General features: G+C 48.8%; 1 protein-coding gene across 1 annotated transcript; it reads right to left on the reverse strand.

The window, feature by feature from the left end:
* Positions 1 to 5374: 5374 nt before the first annotated feature.
* Positions 5375 to 6307, reverse strand: LOC141734806 (olfactory receptor 14A16-like). The gene has a single exon (XM_074566982.1). It carries the CDS (start codon positions 6305 to 6307, stop codon positions 5375 to 5377), a length of 933 nt encoding a protein of 310 aa, XP_074423083.1.
* Positions 6308 to 20077: the final 13770 nt, after the last annotated feature.

The following is a 20077-nucleotide window of genomic DNA, read 5'->3' on the forward strand; positions in this document are numbered from 1 at the left end:
AACTAAAAACACCTTCCCCCCTCCCTCCCTCCTTCCCAGGCTCAACTTCATTCCTAACTCTTCTACCTTTGCCCCAAGTGGCACAGGGGTTTGTGGAATGGGAGTTGCAGTCAGTTCATAACACTTCGTTTCTGAGCTTCCCCAAATGTGGCTCCTTCCCACTGACTGCAGTTCTCCACAAACTGCTCCAGCGTGGATCCTTTCCATGGGGTACAGTCCTTCAGGCACGGACTGCTCCAGTGTGGGTCCCCCACAGGCCACAGGTCCTGCTGCAAAACCTGCTCCAGCATGGGCTCCTCTCCTTGGGCAGCAGGTCCTGCCAGGAGCCTGCTCCACCGGGGTCCTCCATGGGCTGCAGGTCTAACTCTCCTAAAGGAAAAAGGCCAGCCCAGCACGGCTTCTCTTCTGGACCAGACCACAAGAAGTCCCAGAGGACGGCTGTTTCCTACGCCCATGGGACTTGAGAAAACTCAGTGTTGATAATACACCAGTGTTTTGGGTATTGCTGAACAGAGCTTGCACGGTGTCAAGGCCTTCTCTAGTTCTCACTCTGCTCCCTCCAGTGAGTAGGTGGGAGGTGAGAAAGAAGTTGAAAGGGGATCCAGCCAGGACCGCCGATCCAAGCTGACCAGAGGCATATTCCATACCATATGACCTCATGCTCAGCAAAAAAGGCTTGAGACAGAAGACGGTGAAGGTTTTGTTGTTCAAGGAGTCTGCTGCTTGGAGACTGGCTGGCCATCAGTTTACTTGTGGGAGGTGGTGAGTGATGGCATGTGTTTCGCTTGTTGAGGTTTTCTTAATCTCTTCTCTTCACTTATTAAACTGTTATTGTGTCAACCCCAAACTTTTCAGACTTCATTTCTTCCTTGTCCCACTTGGGAAGGGGGAAGAAAGTGTGAGTGACTGTGTGGCTGCTGGGCTATTGGCTATTGGCCAGAGTCAACCCACCACAGCAAGGAAGTTTCTGACAGCTGGGAGCAAGTTCAGCGGTTGGCCACCAAGATGCTTAGGGGCTGAAGGGGAAGGGCCTTGTTTAGCCTGGAGAAGGGAAGGTCTGGAGGACCTCATACCAGCCGGTCTGTCCCCACAGGGAGGTTTTCAGGGCCAAGAAAGGAGTTGAAAATAAGAGTGTTGAACTAGCCTAGCCTTTAAATCATTTCACATGGGATGGTTCTGCTTCCCACTTTCAATCATTGGCACCCAGAAACCTCAAGTGCTTTTCTTCCTCTCCTCCCAAAACCTGACCAAGTGATATGGAGAAAGCAAGCAGAAAGGCCCTAGGCCCCTGTGAATTAGCTGGGGTCTGGCACTCGGAGGGCCGTTCAGTGAATGTCAGTTATTTCATGGTACACCAGGTAAAAAATCAAGCTGGGAAGTCAGCCTGCAAGACCAAACCAACAAGGTCCATGGACAGGCAAGGCTGTGTCTGGAGACCTTTACACCTACAGCATAGATCAAGCTGGGGCTGAACCTCAGGCCTGGGCTTAAAGGGACTCCTGGGCTGATGGACAGAGGTGGGGGTGGAGGCCCCATGTGAAGCTGGTCAGGGCCATGAAGGCCTGTGGATGTTTTCAGGGCCCTGTCACTGTTTCCATGGGAGCCCACCTGCCAGTGCCCTCAGTAGGCCTCCTTCCCTACTGTCCAGGGTCTGTGCTCTGCTGCTCTCCTTCCCTGTTTCCCTGGAGATCTGGGAGACCACAATTTTATGGTCACTACAGCCAAGGCTGAGACTGGTCTTCACATCTCTGACCAGCTCTTCCTCTTTTGGGAGTACCAGCTCCACTTGTGCCTCAGACTGTGTGGCCCATTTGGCAGCTGTGCTAAGAACCATCAGCATGGACTTACCATGGGTAAATCAAAGAAAAAAGCAGCCTACAGAAGGTGGAAGCAAGGACAGGTAGCCTGGGAGGAATACAGAGAAAGTGTCTAAGCAGCCATGGATCATGTTAGGAAACTAAAGCCCAGATAAAGTCAAATCTGGCCAGAGGCATCAAGGGCAACAAGAAAGCTGATTTTCAAAAAGGGAAAAAAGGAAGATCCAGGCAACTACAGGCCAGTCAGTCTCACCTCTGTGCCTGGCAAATCACGGAGCAGATCATCTTGGAAACTATGCTAAGGCACCTGCAAAATAAGGAGGTGATTGGTTACAGCCAACATGGCTTCACCAAGAGCAAATTGTGTCTGGCAAATTTGATGGCCTTCAATGACCGGGTTATAGCATTGGTGGATAAGGGAAGAGCAACTAACATCATCTGCCTGGACTTGTGCAAAACATTTGACATTGTCCCGCATGACATCCTGGTCTCTAAATTGGAAAAACATGGGTTTGACCAATGAACCACTTGTTGGACAAAAATCTGGCTAGATGGTTGCACTCAAAGGGTTGCAGTCAATGGCTCGATGTCCAAGTGGTGAGCAGTGACCAGTGGTGTTCCTCAGGGGTTAGTACTGGAACCAGTGCTATTTAACATCTTTGTTGGCGACATGAACATTGGGATTGAGTGCACCCTCAGCAAGGCCGCCGATGACACCAAGCTGTGGAGCAGTTGACAAGCTGGAGGGAAGGGATGCCATCCAGGGGGACCTTGACAGGCTTGAGAGATGGACCTGTGTAAACCTCATGAGGTTCAACTAGGCCAAGTGCATGATCCTGCACACGGGTCGGGACAATCCCAAGCACAAATACAGGTTGTGTGGAGAATGGCTTGAGAGCAGCCCTGAGGAGAAAGACTTGGGGGTGCTGGTGGATGAGAAGCTCAACATGAGCCAGTGATGTGCACTCGCAGCCCTGAGAGCCATCCGCATCCTGGGCTGCGTAAAAAGCGTGGCCAGCAGGGGGAGGCGGGGGATTCTGCCCCTCTGCTGTGCTCTGGTGAGACCCCACCTGAAGTACTGCGTCCAGCTCTGGAGTCCTCAACATAGGAAGGACATGGACCTGTTGGAACTGGGGTTGTTCAGCCTGGAGAAGAGAAGGCTGTGTGGAGACCTTATAGCAGCCTTCCAGTATCTGAAGTGGGCCTACACGAAAGCTGGAGAGGGACTTTTTACAAGGGCATGAATTGATAGGACGAGGGGTAATGGTTGCAAACTGGAAGAGGGTAGATTTAGATTAGATATCAGGAAGAAACTTTTCACCCTGAGGGTAGTGAGACCCTGGCCCAGTTGCCCAGAGAAGCTGTGGCTGCCCCATCCCTGGAGGGGTTCAAGGCCAGGCTGCACGGGGCTTGGAGCAGCCTGGGCTGGTGGGAGGTGTCCCTGCCCATGGCAGGGGTGTGTGAACTAGATGATCTTTAAGGTCCCTTCCAACTAAAACCATTCTATGATTTTATGAAATCATGCCTTGCCAATCTAATTGCCTTCATGATGAAATAACTGCACTTTTGTGTGAGGGGAACTCTCACCATGTTTTTAATTTACCGGTTGCTGTCATGTGCAAAACAGACCCAACTTGGGGAAATTAATTAAAAATGACAGTGAGAAATAAAACACAATTAAAACCACGTTCCTCCCTCCCTCCCTTCTTCCCAGGCTCAACTTCATTCCTAACTCTTCTGCCTTTGCCCCAAGTGGCACAGGGGTTTGTGGAATGGGAGTTGCAGTCAGTTCATAACACTTCGTTTCTGAGCTTCCCCAAATGTGGCTCCTTCCCACTGACTGCAGTTCTCCACAAACTGCTCCAGCGTGGATCCTTTCCATGGGGTACAGTCCTTCAGGCACGGACTGCTCCAGTGTGGGTCCCCCACAAGCCGCACGTCCTACCAGAAAACCTGGAGAGGCATGCTGGAGTGGATGTCAGGTGGACACAAAGTGATGAATGGGGTTCCCACAACTAGAGTAGAAGCTGCAGTCCCTGAGGCCAGAGAGAAACAGGCCTTGGCTGCACAGCCCTGGCAGGAGAGGGGTTTGCTGTCCCAGGTTTCTCTGAAGCTCTGTGGGACCTGTGACAGAGGTGGAGCTCATCTCCAAGAAGGCCAAGGTGCTGCTGAGAAAGTCCCTGGGGGAGGACAGCTTGTGATCTAGCCACACAGTGGACATCGTCCTGGGCGCTGACTGGCTAGATAGTGGCTCTGCAGAGAAGGACCCTGGGGTCCTGGAGGACAAGCAGCTGAGCATGAGCCAGCAACGCACCCCCGTGGCAAAGGCCAACAGCCTCCTGGGCTGTTTAGGAAAAGCATTGCTGGCAGATGGAGGGAGGTGACCCTTCCCCTCTACTCGGCTCTGGTGAGGCCACACCTGGAGTGCCCACGCCCTGCACAACTTAGCTCTACACTGATGTTTTCCTCTCCCAGGCTTTTACCAGCCCATCCCAGCTGTTCCTCGGCTCTCCCCAGACCCCTTGCCCCCTCCTCTGCCCAGCCAAGCACAGCTGCCCGGTCTGGGCTGGTCCCATGGCAGTGCCCACCACAGCTGCTGCAGAGCTCTTGGCGCTCATCCCCAGCCCCAGCTCCTCTGAAGGGCACAGCAGCTCCTGTGGGGCAGACAAGGAGCTCAGCCTCCCCATCAGCCCCAGGCCAGTGCTGGCCCCAAGGGAACAATTTAAACAGGCTAGTCACTCTCTGCCCCTCCTGCTATCCTATTTAGCTGAACCCACAACCCTGACTGAGTTTGCCCCCTCCTCTGCTCCCATCAGCCCCACTCCCCAGGACAGCACGACGCTCCTGGCCCTGGGGGTCCTCAGGCAGCTCCCACACCTCTCCCTTTCCCATGCCTACTGGGTCCCCACTGACTTTCAGGGGACTGCAGAGTTCTTGTTTGTGCATACCTCAATTTAATGTTTTGCTTGTGGGCGACTTCACCTCTGTGGGTGTTTCACCTTCTGTGTCTTCATTCACCCACAGCTCAGGGCACGTGGCGAGTCCCCATCCTCTCCTCACACATCCAAATTCATTTCCATAGAATCTGCTGTATGCTGCAGGTCCTGACACATATGAAGCAGTCGGAGGAGTTAATCAGGAGCTCATGCGCCATCTCCACTACCAGTGGACACAAGAAGAGAGCCTTTAAAACCAGAACATTTGGTCAAACGGAACCCAATAGTACAGTGAGCTTAACCCCAAACACAGGGAGAACACAGGGAGAAGAGACTCTTTGAAAGACCCGTTCCTTGGACGTTTTATTGGCAGCACCTTTGGAGGAAGCACCTAGCATCCAGGCACTGCACCTGGGAGATGCCTTTTTACTGAAGAGCTGCTATTAGACAGGTCACCTTTGACACAGTGTTGTGCAAGGGTCAGAAACAACTGGATCAAACCTCAAGACAAGTAGTACAAACACGGAAAATTATACATAAGCAGGATTATTGCAAGAGAAAAAAGCAAGCTTATTGCCTAACATAAAGTCTAGGAAACTTGCGGAGAAGGGAGACAGGTTATTATTGGAAAAAGAACTTCCATTGAGCCAGTTTCCTTAGGGCATCCTTGAGCTCCTGGTTCCTCATGCTGTAGATGACGGGGTTCACTGCTGGAGGCACCACTGAGTACAGCACTGCCACCACCAGATTTAGAACTGTGGAGGAGATGGAGGGGGGCTTCAGGTAAGCAAAAATGCCTGTGCTGACAAACAGGGAGACCACGGCCAGGTGAGGGAGGCACGTGGAAAAGGCTTTGTGCCGTCCCTGCTCAGAGGGGATCCTCAGCACGACCCTGAAGATCTGCACATAGGACAGCACAATGAAAACAAAACATCCAAAGCCTAAACAGGCACCAACCACAAGAAGCTCAGCTTCCCTGAAGTAGTAGTCTGAACAGGAGAGCTTGAGGATTTGGGGGATTTCACAGAAGAACTGGTCCACAGCATTGCCCTGGCAGAGGGGTAGGGAAAATGTACTGGCCGTGTGCAGGAGAGCATTGAGAAACCCAGTGCCCCAGGCAGCTGCTGCCATGTGGACACAAGCTCTGCTGCCCAGGAGGGTCCCGTAGTGCAGGGGTTTGCAGATGGCAACGTAGCGGTCATAGGACATGACAGTGAGAAGATAAACCTCTGTTGCAGCACAGAAAACAAAGAAAAAGACCTGTGCAACACATCCTGCATAGGAGATGGCCCTGGTGTCCCAGAAGGAATTGGCCATGGCTTTGGGGACAGTGGTGGAGATGGAGCCCAGGTCAAGGAGGGCGAGGTTGAGGAGGAAGAAGTACATGGGGGTGTGGAGGTGGTGGTCACAGGCGATGGTGGTGATGATGAGGCCATTGGCCAGGAGGGCAGCCAGGTAGGTGCCCAGGAAGAGCCCGAAGTGCAAGAGCTGCAGCTCCCGTGTGTCTGCCAATGGCAGGAGGAGGAACTGGGTGATGGAGCTGCCATTGGACATTTGTTCACTCTGGGCATGAGGGACTGTTGAAAGAGGAGAAGACCTTGGCAAGTTAAGGCAGACTTCTTTGGGCCCATCCTATTCCATTTCCCAAAATTTTCCCCAAAATGACTTCTCTTTCCTCAGAATAATTTCATTCATATCTTTTTGTGAGATCAGCTTTGTGCTGCTGAGGGCTGTATCGTTGCAGGGGCAGAGATTCAGTTGTTGATTTCCAATCCTCCCTCCCTGGATTATTCACTTCTAAGAGAAACAGATTTGGAATTTCAGTGCCCCCTCCTCAACCGAGAGATGAATTTCTCTGTCCCATCGCCCACCCAGACAACCCGGAGTAGAAGATTGGAAGAACAGGATCCTTCCCTTGCAGGTAGCCCCTGCCGTGCTGTGCTTCTTGAAAAATCTCCAGGGAACGTCCTGCAGTGATCTGCAGCTGTGAGCAGCCCTCACCCACGCAGCACCCTCTCAACAGCAGGACCCTCCCCTGCCAGTGGTTGCTCTTTCTCCAAAGCTTCTCCCCACATGCCCGTGGGGGTCTCCCGGGGCAGGCTGAGAGCTGACCCTGGCAGCCGGCAGAGTCCCTGCCCCGGCACACAGACCCACGGGGTGCAGGGACCCTGCTCAAGGACAGCCCTGGGCACCCCTGCCTGCACACCCTGGCTTCACGGCTATTCACATTTCATAACAAGACCCTTCCTCCCCCTCCGCCTCCTTACAGATCCCATAAGCTGTGGCTGTGCCAGCTTTAGGAGATGCCTCCAGGAACTCCACCTGCAGTGCCCTGCACCCAGAGGCTTACCGTGCCAAGGGCTGCAAGGATTTCTCCTCCAGTGAGCTCTCAGTCGTCCTCCCAATCCTGACACCTTTAAGCTCTCTCTCTGCCTCGCTCATCTCCCTGAGACACCCAGGCAGTGCCCTCAGCCCTGCTGCGCTTGGCAGAGGAGCTGCTCCTGGGCAGAGCCGTCTCTCTGAGGCGCTGCCCGCTTGCCGTGAGCTCCCTCCATCCCAGGAGCCCAGCCCAGCTCAGACACAGAGCACCAGCCCAAGGAGTTTTAATGACCCCTCTGGTGGGATTGATGCCGAGTCCATGAACCTCAGACACTGAGAGGAAGCTGAAAAAACCTCTCAAGAAGTCAAAGTCAGGTTCAAACTCCAAAGTTTCTTGGAGTGTTAATGGGTCCCACTGAGGGACACCACTGAGATGTTGTCCCCAGGGTCCGGTTAGAGCAGAAACTGGAGGCAGTGACGACAGGTCAAGAAAAGCAAGGTGAAGGTGGCTCTGATGCTGAGTAACCCTGGATGTGTTTCATTAGTGCAAAGGGCCAAGGCCTGACCCCCAGCCCCCAGGAAGGGAGATCCTGTCCCTCACTCCTTCCTCAGGGCTCTTCCTGGCACAGTGTGGTGTGGAGATGTGCAATGCCATGGACAGCATAGAATCATAGAATCATAGAATCATAGAATTGCTGAGGTTGGAAGGGACCTTTAAGATCATCAAGTCCAACCTTTAACCTACCCTGACAAAAGCCACTTCTAAACCATGTCCCTCAGTGCCCCATCTACCCTTTTTTTAAACACCTCCAGGGATGGTGAATCCACCACCTCCCTGGGCAGCCTATTCCAATGTTTAATAACCCTTTCAGTGAAAAAATGTTTCCTAATATCCAATCTAAACCTCCCCTGACATAACTTAACCCGTTTTCTCTCGTCCTATCACTTGTCACCAGGGAGAAGAGGTCAGCCCCCATCTCTCTACAACCTCCTTTCAGGTAGTTGTAGAGGGTGATGAGGTCTCCCCTCAGCCTCCTCTTCTCCAGGCTAAACAACCCCAGCTCCCTCAGTCGTTCTTTATAAGGTTTGTCCTCCAGACCCCTCACCAGCTTTGTAGCCCTTCTCTGGACACGCTCCAACACCTCAATGTCCCTCTTGTAGCGAGGGGCCCAAAACTGAACGCAGTACTCGAGGTGGGGCCTCACCAGTGCTGAGTACAGGGGGATGATCGCTTCCCTAGTCCGGCTCACCACACTATTCCTGATACAGGCTAGGATGCTGTTGGCCTTCTTGGCCACCTGGGCACACTGCTGGCTCATATTCAGCCGGCTGTCAACCAACAGCCCCAAAGGGCCAAGGCCTGACCCCCAGCCCCCAGGAAGGGAGATCCTGTCCCTCACTCCTTCCTCAGGGCTCTTCCTGGCACAGTGTGGTGTGGAGATGTGCAATGCCAAGGCCAGCACTATGATATGACACCTCCCAGGCTCTGAAGTATGGACGAGAAGGCAATGAGACCCCAGTGCTGGAAGGATAACTTGACTCCTCGTAGGCATCAGTGGCAGAGACAACAGCCATAGCCCAAGACATGAAGAGGTTGACTCTGTTAGGGGCCTTTCAGCTTTGCCACATCCCTGTGTCATCTCCACCACAGGCTGTCCTACGGTGTCCCATCACCTCTGCCTCTTTCCCTGCAGGCTGCAGTCATCCACCCGGCTGCCCCACCTTGCTGCCACCTTCCTTTGCTGAGATCTCTCCATCCTCCCTGGCTCTTCCCTCAAACACAAAGCCTTGGGCTGATCCAGACTCTTTCTGGGTGGCGTGTTGCACCACAGCACTGCCCTTGGAATGACATTTCTTTCTCCTGGTGTCCAGTCTGCACCTCCCCAGCTGTATATTGGGGCATTATTTCTTTCTCATGCTGTTTTCCACTACAAAGGAAAGCTCCACCGGCTCCACCAGCAGCCCTCAAGCACACTCAGGCTACTCCTGTACTGTCCTCAGTCTTTGCACCACTGAGCCCAGGGCCCTCAGCCTCTCGAGTCCTGCCGGCCATGTTATTCCTGATACAGGCCAGGATGCTATTGTCCTTCTCAGCCACGCTGGGCATGCTGCTGGCTCACATCCAGCCAGCTGTCAACTGACACCCCCAGGTCCTTTTTTGCCAGGCAGCTCTCCAGACACTCTTCCCCCAGCCTGTATCGCTGCATGGGGTTGTTGTGACCCAGGTGCGGGACCTGGCACTTGGCCTTGAGGAACCTCGTACCATTGGCCTCGGCCCATCGGTACAGCCTGCCCAGATCTGCCTCTGGAGCCATCCTACCCTCAAGCAGGTCGACAATCCCACCCAACCTGGTGTCGTCTGCACACTTACTGAGGGTGCACTCAATCCCCTCGTCCAAATCATTGACAAAGACATTAGAGAGAACTGGCCCGATACCGAGCCCTGGGGAACACCACTTGTGACCAGCTGCCAACTGGATTGAATTCCATTCACCACCACTCGTTGGGCCTGGCCATCGCCCTGGTTTTTACCCAGCAAAGTGTACACCTGTCCAAGCCATGGGCAGCCAGTTTCTCCAGGAGAATGCTGTGGGAAACAGTGTCAAAGGCTTTACTAGCCTCCAGGGAAACAACACCCACAGCCTTTCCTTCATCCACCAAGCGGGTCACCCTGACATAGAAGGAGATCAGGTTTGTCAGGGAGGACCTGCCTTTCACGAACCCATGCTGACTGGGCCTGATCCCCTGGTTGTCCTTCATGTGCCACATAATGGCACTCAGCATGATCTGTTCCATGACCTTCCCAGGCACTGAGGTCAGACTGACAGGCCTGTACTTCCCCAAATCTTCCTTCCGTCCTTTCTTGTGGATGGGCATCACATTTTCTAACCTCCAGTCAACTGGGACCTCCCCGGTTCACCAGGACTGCTGGTAAATGATGGAAAATGGCTCGGTGAGTACTTCCGCCAGCTCCTTCAGTACCCTCGCGGGGAGGCCACCTAGCCCCATAGACTTGTGTATGTCTAGCTGTTGGAGCAGGTCCCTCACCATCTCCCTTTCGATTATGGCGGCTTCATTCTGCTCCTTGCCCCTGTCTACAAGCTCAGGGGTCTGGGTACTCAGGGAACAACCCACTCTACTACTAAAGGAGGAGTCAAAGAAGGCACTAAGTACCTCAGCCTTTTCCTCATCCTTTGTCACTATGTTACTGCCTTCATCGGATAAAGGATGGAGATTCTCCCGAGTCCTGCTTTTGTTACTAGTGTGTTTATAGGAACTTTTCTTATTGTTCTTAACATCCAAATTCAGCTTAAGTTCTCGTTGGGCTTTGGCCCTGCTAATTTTCTCCCTACATAGCCTTACAACATCCTTGTAGCCTTCCTGAGTAGCCTTCTTCCAAAGACCATAAACTCTCCTTTTTTCCCTGTGTTGTAACCATATCTCTCTGTTCAGCCAGGCTGTCTTTTTTCCCTGATGTCTTGGAATCACGGAATCACGGAAATTTCAGAGTTGGAAGGGACCTCTAGAGATCATCTAGTCCAGCCAACTAATCCTGCCAAAGCAGGATTGCCTGGAGCATGTTACTCAGGACTGCATCCAAGCAAGTCTTGAAAATCTACAGAGAAGGGGACTCCAGAACCTCCCTGGGCAGCCTGTTCCAGTGCACTGTCACTCTCACCGTAAAGAAGTTTTTTTCTCATATTTGATCGGAACTTCCTATGTTCCAGCCTGTGCCTGTTACCCCTCGTCCCGTTACTGGGAACCACTGAAAAGTGTCTGGCTCCGTCCTCCTTAAACCCACCCTCTACACACTTGTGAACATTAATAAGGTCTCCCCTCAGCCTTCTCTTCTCCAGGCTAAAGAGTCCCAGCTCTCTCAGCCTTTTCTCCTAAGGGAGATGCTCCAATCCCTCAGTCATCTTTGTTGCCCTACACTGGACTCTCTCCAGTAGTTCCCTGTCTCTCTTGAACTGGGGAGCCCAGAACTGGACACAGTATTCCAGTTGTGGCCTCACCAGTGCAGCGCAGAGGGGGAGAATGACCTCCCTTGACCTGCTGGCCACACTCTTCCCTGTGCAGCCCACAATTCCACTGGCCTTCTTGGTGACAAGGGCACATTGCTGGCTCATGGATAATTTACTGTCTACCAAGACCGCCAGATCCTTTTCTTCAGAGCTGCTTTCCAGCAGGTCCACCCCTAACCTATACTGGTGCCTGACATTCTTCCTCCCCAGGTGCAGGACCCTACACTTGTCCTTGTTGAACCTCATGAGGTTCTTCTCTGCCCAGTTCTCCCTGGGGCAGAGAAGAAACTAACCCTCTTGAAATTATTCATATAATTAACAAGATCCTCGTATTGTGTTATATCCAAATTCCCTGCGTTTAATTCAGAGAAACTGTACATGTTGTATTTCTCAGACTGGCCATCGGAGTACTGCATTCAATCACAGGAACTAGACACCACCACCTAATTTGTACAAGAACTAAAGAAAAGCCCAGATGACTTGAACTTTTGCTGGTTGTTGATCCCAATTGGGTTTAGACACTTTAACTGTTCTAGCTTTCAGGAGATGCAGATTTGCTGCAAGAAGATTATTCACATCATTGATTTTCATTACCTTAAATTTCATAACAAATTATCATCATTTTTGCAGGACATACTGAAAGGATGAAAAAGACAAGTTGATGACAGAAGTCACTGACCTCCAGACACAGCTGAAAGCCTCAGAGTTGGAAAAACAGCAATTAAAGGTGAGTTGCATGAATCATCCTAGGCAAGATAATGAGAACAATTATGGTTAGCTAGAGCAAGCTTTTCAATATCTAAACTAATACTTAATGACAAAGTAAATTTCTAAACATTATGTTCATGAAGTCTATTTTGTTGTTAGTGAATATGCTGTTCATGGGTAAATTTTTTAATTTTTGTGTCTCTAGAGAACATGCTTATTCTCTCATCATTCAGCCTCTTAAGAAAAATGCAAAAAAAGCTGTTGTTGGTGTGTATTTCCTAAGTTCTGGAGAAAGGTGGTACTCCTTCATTCTTTTTATTATGAAGAAACAAAAAAGCTGGGAACTAGAAAACTTTGCTTTCTTTTCTTCAAAACTTTTTTGAAGAAACTGAGGATCTGAAATATAATTACAGTGAAAAAGTGAAAAAAAAATACTGTCTTAGAAGAGAGATTAAAGCAGTTTTCTGAAGGGTTTAGTGTTCAAGTGGACAGTCCAGGCAACATTTCTGTTGATTGGGCTAGTGTTTAGTATCGTCAGTATTGATACAAAAATAAATTCTGGGGCAGTTACATAATACTGATTTATTTTTCTGTTTTTATCTCAGAACGATACAAGTCTACTAAAGTTGTAAGAGTTCAGCACATACCTAAAAGAGCAGAACTGGATTAGTCAACACATTATGGTCAGTATTTATATACGCCAGCCAAAATTGAGTTTTACCTCTCTCAACTGCTTTGCAATGTTATATTTTAGTTCAGAACAGTAATTAAGGTAATACACGGGTGTCAGGTGAAGTCGAAACCTTGGACTTATCCTGAGTTGAGAAACTCTTAAAATGTGCTAAGTATGCAAAGTTCCAGATCAATAAGAACGTGTAATTTGTTCTTGCTATCTCGTGCTATCATACTTCTTAATTATGGGCTTGGGGCCAGTGTGCTGGATGTCTGTTCTTACATCCCTAGTTATTTTTACCTCAATTTGAGAAAATCCAAGGACAAAGAAATGAAAATAAAGTTATAGCATTTCAGCCAAACTAATGGTATTTTTGGAGATAAACGATTTTTCATTTTGTATAATTTTATATAGCTGGGTGTATACTTTTATAGCACAGATGAAATAAAGCTAACTCCTATGATCATGCATTCTCACCTTTATTATTTATGTGTCATCTTACTTAACATGCCCTTGATGAAGTGTCCTAATTGAAATGAAGTCTGAAAATGGGTATTACTAAGCCGAGTCACGTCTCTCTCTAATTACGAAGGATCTCCAAAACAGAACTAGTATACTTTCGATTATTTACTCTTTTTGTCCCAAAATAGTGGAAGTACCTGTAGGATATGGCTTAATTAGGTTTTCAAGTAATAGGATAATGCTGCAGCTTACCACTTAACACAGTGAAAAGTTTTCCCCCAAAAGAAACTGTTACAACTTTTAAAAAAAGCATCAAATCTCAGGATCAATTCCGGTCCCACCTGAAATATGTCCTTTATTGTCAAGAAACAACTAGATCCTAAATCTGAATCCTACCTGCAACAGTGTCATAATAATCATATTTATAGAAGTGCAACCTATGGGACTTTTAAAGTTGATTGCATTAATTAGATAAGCTATTAGGACCAGCCAGTGTTAGACAACATTCTACACTTAATTATAACACTTCCCAGAAATTAGTTCAAAAGTTAAGGAATTTTCAGAACTGAAAACAAACACGCTGGAAGCTAGAGCTCTGCTCTGGATGGCAGATCTCTCGTTATATAAAATCAGTCATTTAGGAAAAACTTAAAATCATACAGTACCGAGGCTGCTGCCTAAACCATAAGATTATTTGTAAAGAGTTCTGCGGTAGACACAAGTGCAAGGACACAATTTACAAGAGAAAAATCATTTCAAGCACCAAACTTGATATCTTTGAGTCTGTCAAGTCTTTGACCATACAAGTTTGAAAAATGGTGAAACAAATTCTTTGGTTCAAAGTCACGGTCGTATTTAGTTCTACTAAAAGAAGTTACAACAGGCTGAGAATTCAGGTACGTCTCTGCGAGTGGCCAGCATAAATCAAGATGATGGCAACGGTGCTAAAATAAAAAAGAAATAATATCAGTTAAAAGAAATAATACCAGAGATTTTGATATAGTAGTCCAATAGTTCCCAACTTTGTGGGGTGGGGATGTGTGTGCTTTAATTGTAGGATCCTCTGCATTAGGGTGCTTATAAACGTTAATCAATTATCTGAATAACATGAGTGACAATGAAGGACAAAAGGCAAAACAGAAACAAGGTGTCCTCCACAGCTTCAGAAATAATATAGACTTGCTAATTAATCAAAAATCACATTCTTATTAACAATACTTATTCTATAAGCCAACATTACAATAAATGATTTTTTTAAAAAAAAGAAATAAGCTTTGTATGCATTATAAAAAAAACAACCCACAGCTAACTACAAGCAGAACGAGTAACAAGAAAAACTGTGCCACATCTCAGAGACACGTCAGAGGAGTGCAAACGTGACAACTCTGCCTCTAGCTGAAACCCTGTAACGTCCGTGCAGCAAACTGCAATTATTTTCAATGTGTCAGAAGATCAAAGCCTTTCTGCATAGTGAATGAACGACATTCCATTTGTTCTCCGAATATGTTAACTACTACTTTTAACTCTGGAACTACTTTTAATTCACTTCAAAGATGGGCCCCCCTCCCCTCTATTTCACCTGTGCTGCGTCGTAGGCACCTGGCATATATCCGTTTTCACTGGGCAAAGAACTGCTGTTAGACAACTCTATGTCCTTTGCTGGAATCCAGGTGTCTGGAACAGGCCTGAAATCCTCTTCAACATTCCAAACAAGTTCTAGACATATAAACGTGACATTTAGTTCAGGAAAACTGTTAGCTAGTTTTACATTTTGATCATCTTTCAATGCAAGCATTAAAACACCATTGATCTAAACCTTATTTTACAGACAGTAGTCCCGGTTACCTTGTACAAGCGCCAATATCCGGCATGCTCAAACAGTCTACAATTAGGAGGGTTTAAAGAAGCTTAGTAGCCTTTAAGTAGTTTAAAAAGTTCAAAACTACCTAAGAATAAAAAATACCTACCTAAATAGCCAACATTATATTCAAACTAGAGTAAGACAAGTAGAATAGAATAGACTAGACTATTTCAGACGGAAGGAACCTACAACGATCATCTGGTCCAACTGCCTGATCAATTCAAGGCTGACCAAAATTAAAGCATGTTTTTAAGGATATTGTCCAGATGCCTTTTAAACACTGACAGGCTTGGGGTATTGACCTGTTCTGGAAGCCTGTTCCAGTGTTCGACCACCCTTTCGGTAAAGAAATGCTTCCTGATGTCCAGCCTGAACCTCTCCTGGAGCGGCTCTGAACCATTCACACGTGTCCTATCACTGGATCCCAGGGAGAAGAGCTTGGCACCTCCCTCTCCACAACCCCTCCTCAGGAAGCAGTAGAGAGTGATGAGGTCACCCCTCAGCCTCCTTCTGTCCAAACTAGACAAACCCAGACTCCTCAGAGGACATACCTTCCAGCTGTATCACCTGCTTTGTTGCCCTCCTCTGGACATACTCAAGGACCTTCACATCCTTCTTAAATGGCGGGGCCCAGAGCTTCACACAGTGCTCCAGGTGAGGCCGCACCAACGCTGAATACAGTGGGACAATCCCCTCTCTTGACCAGCTGGTTCTACTCTGTTTGATGCACCCCAGGATGTGGTTTGCCCTCTTGGCTGCTAGGGCACACTGCTGACGCCTGTTGAGCCTCCTGGTAACCAGCACCCCAGATTCCTTTCTGCAGGGCTGCTCTCCCTATTTATACTTGTGCCTGGTGTTATTCCGCCCTAGGTGCAAAAGCCGGCATTTTGACTTGTTAAATTTCATCCCATCAACCATTGCCCAATGCTACGATCTATCTAGATCCCTCTACAAGGCATCTTTGTCCCTCAAGAGAGTCAACAGCACCTCCCAGTTCAGCATCATCAGCAAACTTGCTAATGGTGCATTCCAGTCCTGCATCCAGCTCATTGAACAGCACCGGTTCTAGAACTGAACCCTAAGGAATGTCGCCGGTGACCAGATACCAGCCAGATGTAGTCCCATTGACTACAACCCTTTGAGCTCTGCCGCCCAGCCAGTTCTTTACCCAGCACACCATGAACCCACTCATCCTGCAGTTGGACAACTTGTCCAGAAGGATGCTGTGAGGAACAGTACCAAAAGCCTTACTAAAATCCAGAAAAACTACATCCACCGCCTTCCCTTCATCCATGAGGTGGGTGACCTTATCATAGAAGGATATCAAATTACTTAGGCAGCACTTTCTCTTTGTGAACCCATGTTGACTGTGCCTGATGATTGCATTATTCTTTAAATGTCTTTCACTAGTATCCAGTATAATCTTCTCCATAATTTTTCCAGGGACTGAGGTTAGGCTCACAGGTACGTAGTTCTCTGGGTCTTCTCTCATGCCCTTTTTGCAGACCGAAATAACAGCGGCTAGCTTCCAGTCAGCGGGGACCTCCCCAGACTCCCCAGACTGTTGGTAGATGATTGAGAGGGGTACTGCCATGAGATCCACTAACTCCTTCAGTGCTCTTGGGATGAATCCCATCAGGCCCCATGGACTTGTGAACATTAATCTGATACAGCTGATCCCTGACAATTTCAGCATCCACAAATGGAAAGTCACTGCTCCCACAACTCCTGTCCCTCCGACTCACGGGACTGGGCAGCCCGAGGTCTATCAAGTACTATTAAAGACTGAGGCAAAAAATGTATTGAATGCCTCTGCTTTTTCTTCATCCCTGTTAGACCATCTTCAACAAGTATCAGTCCAATATTTCCTTTAGACCTCCTCTTGCTATTAACATACTTAAGAAAGACCTCCTTGTTATCTGAAACACCAGTGGCCACTTTCAACTCTAATTGAGCTTTGGCTTTTCATGTCTTCTCCCTGCATATACGAACGACAGCTTGGTAATCTTCCCACGAAACCTGACCTTGCTTACAGAGACCATAAAGTTTCTTTTTCTTCTTGAGCTCCATGAGTTCTCTGTTCAGCCGAGCTGGTCTTCTGCCCCGATTGCTTGACTTAACGGCACAGTGGAATTGCCTGTTCCTGTGCTTCTAAAAGGTAGTTGTCAAAGACTGACCAACACTCACGGACTCCTAAGCCCTCAGAAGCAGATTTCCAGCTCCCTGAATAGCTTAAAGTTTGCTCTCCTGAAGTCCAGTCTTATTACGCTGAAAATTTTAAATTCAACCATTTCATGATCACTGTGGACAAGGCAACCACTTACCATCACATCCCCCATGAGTCCTTCTCCATTCACAACTAGCAAGTCTAGGAGGGCATCTTTCCTAGTTGGCTCACTGAGTACCTGTGACAAGGTATCTCCTACAAACTTCAAGAATTTCCAAGACTTGATTGTCACAGCAGTATGATATTCCCAGTTGATATCTGGAAAGTTGAAATCTCCCATAAGGACAAGGGCTACTGATCCAGAAATTTCTCCTCATTGCCAACAGAATAACTCATCAGTGCTTACATCCTGGCTGGGTGATCAGTAGTAGACACCCATTACAACATCTCTTTTGTTTTCCATTCCTCAAATCCTTATCCAGAGGCTGTCAACTACATCATCACTGACTGTAAGGGCTGTACGACCAAACCTCTCCCTTACGTCCATTGCAACACCTCCACCTCGCCTGCTCTTTCCAGCCTTCCTGAACAGCCTGTAGCCCTCTGTCGCAGCACCCCAGTTGTGGAACTCATTCCACCAAGTCTCACTAAAACAAATATCATAGCTCTGGGAGCCGACAAATACTTCCAGTTCACCCTGCTTGTTTCTCATACTGCGTGTGTTGGTGTACAAGCATTTCAGATACGCTCCTGAGCCCTCTGTGCTCCCAGGAACAGCATAAATGTCCCCACTAGCACTGCCACCCTCCCACGATCCCTGACAGCCCTCGGCTTACCTACTGCAATCCTGTTGGTATCCCCATCCAGCACTGATTCTGGTTTAAAGCTCTCTCAAAGTAAAGTTAAGAGCGACATCAAAAACATTGGAGAAGGATCACTGACATATACTGTGTTAGATTAGAGGCATTATTCCAACTGGATAACTTACATAGCCAAAAGGAAGGGAAGAAATCTTCACTAAACTTTGCAATCTTCCAGTGAATACAGGAATCGTTTAAACCTTTTTTTCAGGTTGTTTGTTGGGTTTTCAATCCAGCCTGGCCCATAGATAGGATGGCCCCAGAGCTTCCAGGGGGATAAAATCAGCAGTTTCCTGAGGTAATCATACCCTGTAGAGCATGGAAATCAACTGTGTAAAATCTAGTGCTTATGGGCCAGAAGTCAGAAACGAGTCGGACTGCACCAGAAGTGGCACTGCCCCACCTGCAGTGGACACACTGGACCAGAAATGATGGTTTCAAGATGGAAAACACAACACAATCCACCAAAACAGAAAAAAAAACAACAGACAAAACATTGTACACAAAACAAAGACCCCTGTCTAAGCCCTAAAATGGTAAACAAGCTGAAAAAGAGGACTCTCCACAAAAAAAGACCATGCAGAACATGAGATAACGTAAAAATAACATAACCCCTGGAAGCCAGGGACAACACACCCCGACCCTGTACATAACAGTAAAACCTGGGTTAAACACTCCTGGGGAGAAAGGCTGAGGCTCTCGGAGACTTTGTACTGGCCAGCCATGGCCACCGGGCTTCAGCTCATCACTTCTGTGTCAGATGACCCTGTCCTCCCTGTGAGACCCCTCAGAGCAGCTGTACCCAGCTCCAGGGGGGCGGATACGGCCTCGGCATTATGGCGAGGTGCTTCCTGGGAGCAAGATCTCTCACGGGGGCACTGGGAAACCCTCCTCAGGCCTGGATGCCCGAGAAACATCTCTGCACTGCTCCATATCTCACCAAAACCAGGGACAGAGGAAGGCTGCTGTGGTGGCCTCCAAGAGAACCAGCTCACCCTCTTCCCTCTGGGCCTCCATCCCGCTCCCCGTCCCCTTTTGCTCTTCCCCCACCTCAGCCCTGGAGGCCGTCGCCGTTCTGTCCTTCTCCGCCTCCTCGTCCTGACCCTGTCCCCTGCCCTCCATCTCTTTCCCGCTCTCCCCCTGCTCCTCACAGGGATTTCTCCTCCCTCCACTCCCTGCCCAGCTCCCCCCTGCTCTCCCCGTTGTCCCTCTGGCCCTTCCCAGCCCTCTACGCCGCTCTCTCCCTCTCTGCCCTCCTCCTCCCGGCTCCACCGGGGCTCCGGGGCCTGGCCCTGGGCCGGGGCAGCCCCGGGGAGGCGGCCCTGGTTCCTGCGGGGGTCAGAGGGCGGGAAGGGGCGCCCCGGGGCACGCTGGGAGCTGTAGTCCCGGCACGGGTTGTGGAATCGCTGTGACTTTGGCTCTCTAGAGACCACACATGCTCTTATTTTTCTGACCACCAGTCTTGAATAACACACACAAAACCTACACTAAGCCCATCATGAATCAGCTAAAAATTCTGAGTCGTAAATTGTAGCCCGATCCTTTAGCACCATCAGTGCTGCTCACCTTTCCTTTCTGAAGGAGGAGATTACTGGCCTTAATGGTTTATGTCCCTTCAGCACTGACCTTTCAGCCGATGTCTGCTGAAATTCACAGACACAGGCTTGGTATGGCTGGGTAACTATAGAATGAAATAATTACCTCGGCGTCGTTCTTCCTTCTTAGAGACCTGATTTATAGAAGGTTCCTGCATCAGCTGAAAAGGCAACGGATGTTTTGGAATCTTCTTCAGAGAATCAAATGGCCTAAAGACAATCATAAATGAGCCGAAAAAGGCTAACGTGAAGGCTGTGTATTAAGTGTATTTTTATTAACACAGCTCTCTACCCATTAGAGTACAAACCACCTCATGATGCCTGCAATATCAATTCACAGTGTCAAGGGAAAGTGGCTGGAACAGCATTCATGCATACATTTACATCTCATAATCCCATCTTGAACAACCACCTAAACTAAAACTAATACAGTCCAGTAACTGAGTCATGAACATCAGAGGAAATGGATGACTTTTCCACAGTGAAAGTAAGCTCTCCAGTGAGGGCATCTCTACTTTTCTCCAAGCATCCTTAGCCTTTATTTTACCTACAGCAAATTCTCTAATGACAAACTTGCTTACAGACAGTTGCAGCTCTGCAGAGGTAAACCAGCCTGATGCACTAAAGTGCAGTTCGTCACACCTTGTCTCTGCC

The sequence above is a fragment of the Larus michahellis genome, chromosome 25 (genome assembly GCF_964199755.1).
Source record: "Larus michahellis chromosome 25, bLarMic1.1, whole genome shotgun sequence".
Lineage (NCBI taxonomy): Eukaryota > Metazoa > Chordata > Aves > Charadriiformes > Laridae > Larus > Larus michahellis.

Bases quoted from the DNA above. Each gene is read 5' to 3' on its own strand.
- LOC141734806 (XM_074566982.1), bottom strand. From the start codon at position 6,307: ATGTCCAATGGCAGCTCCATCACCCAGTTCCTCCTCCTGCCATTGGCA.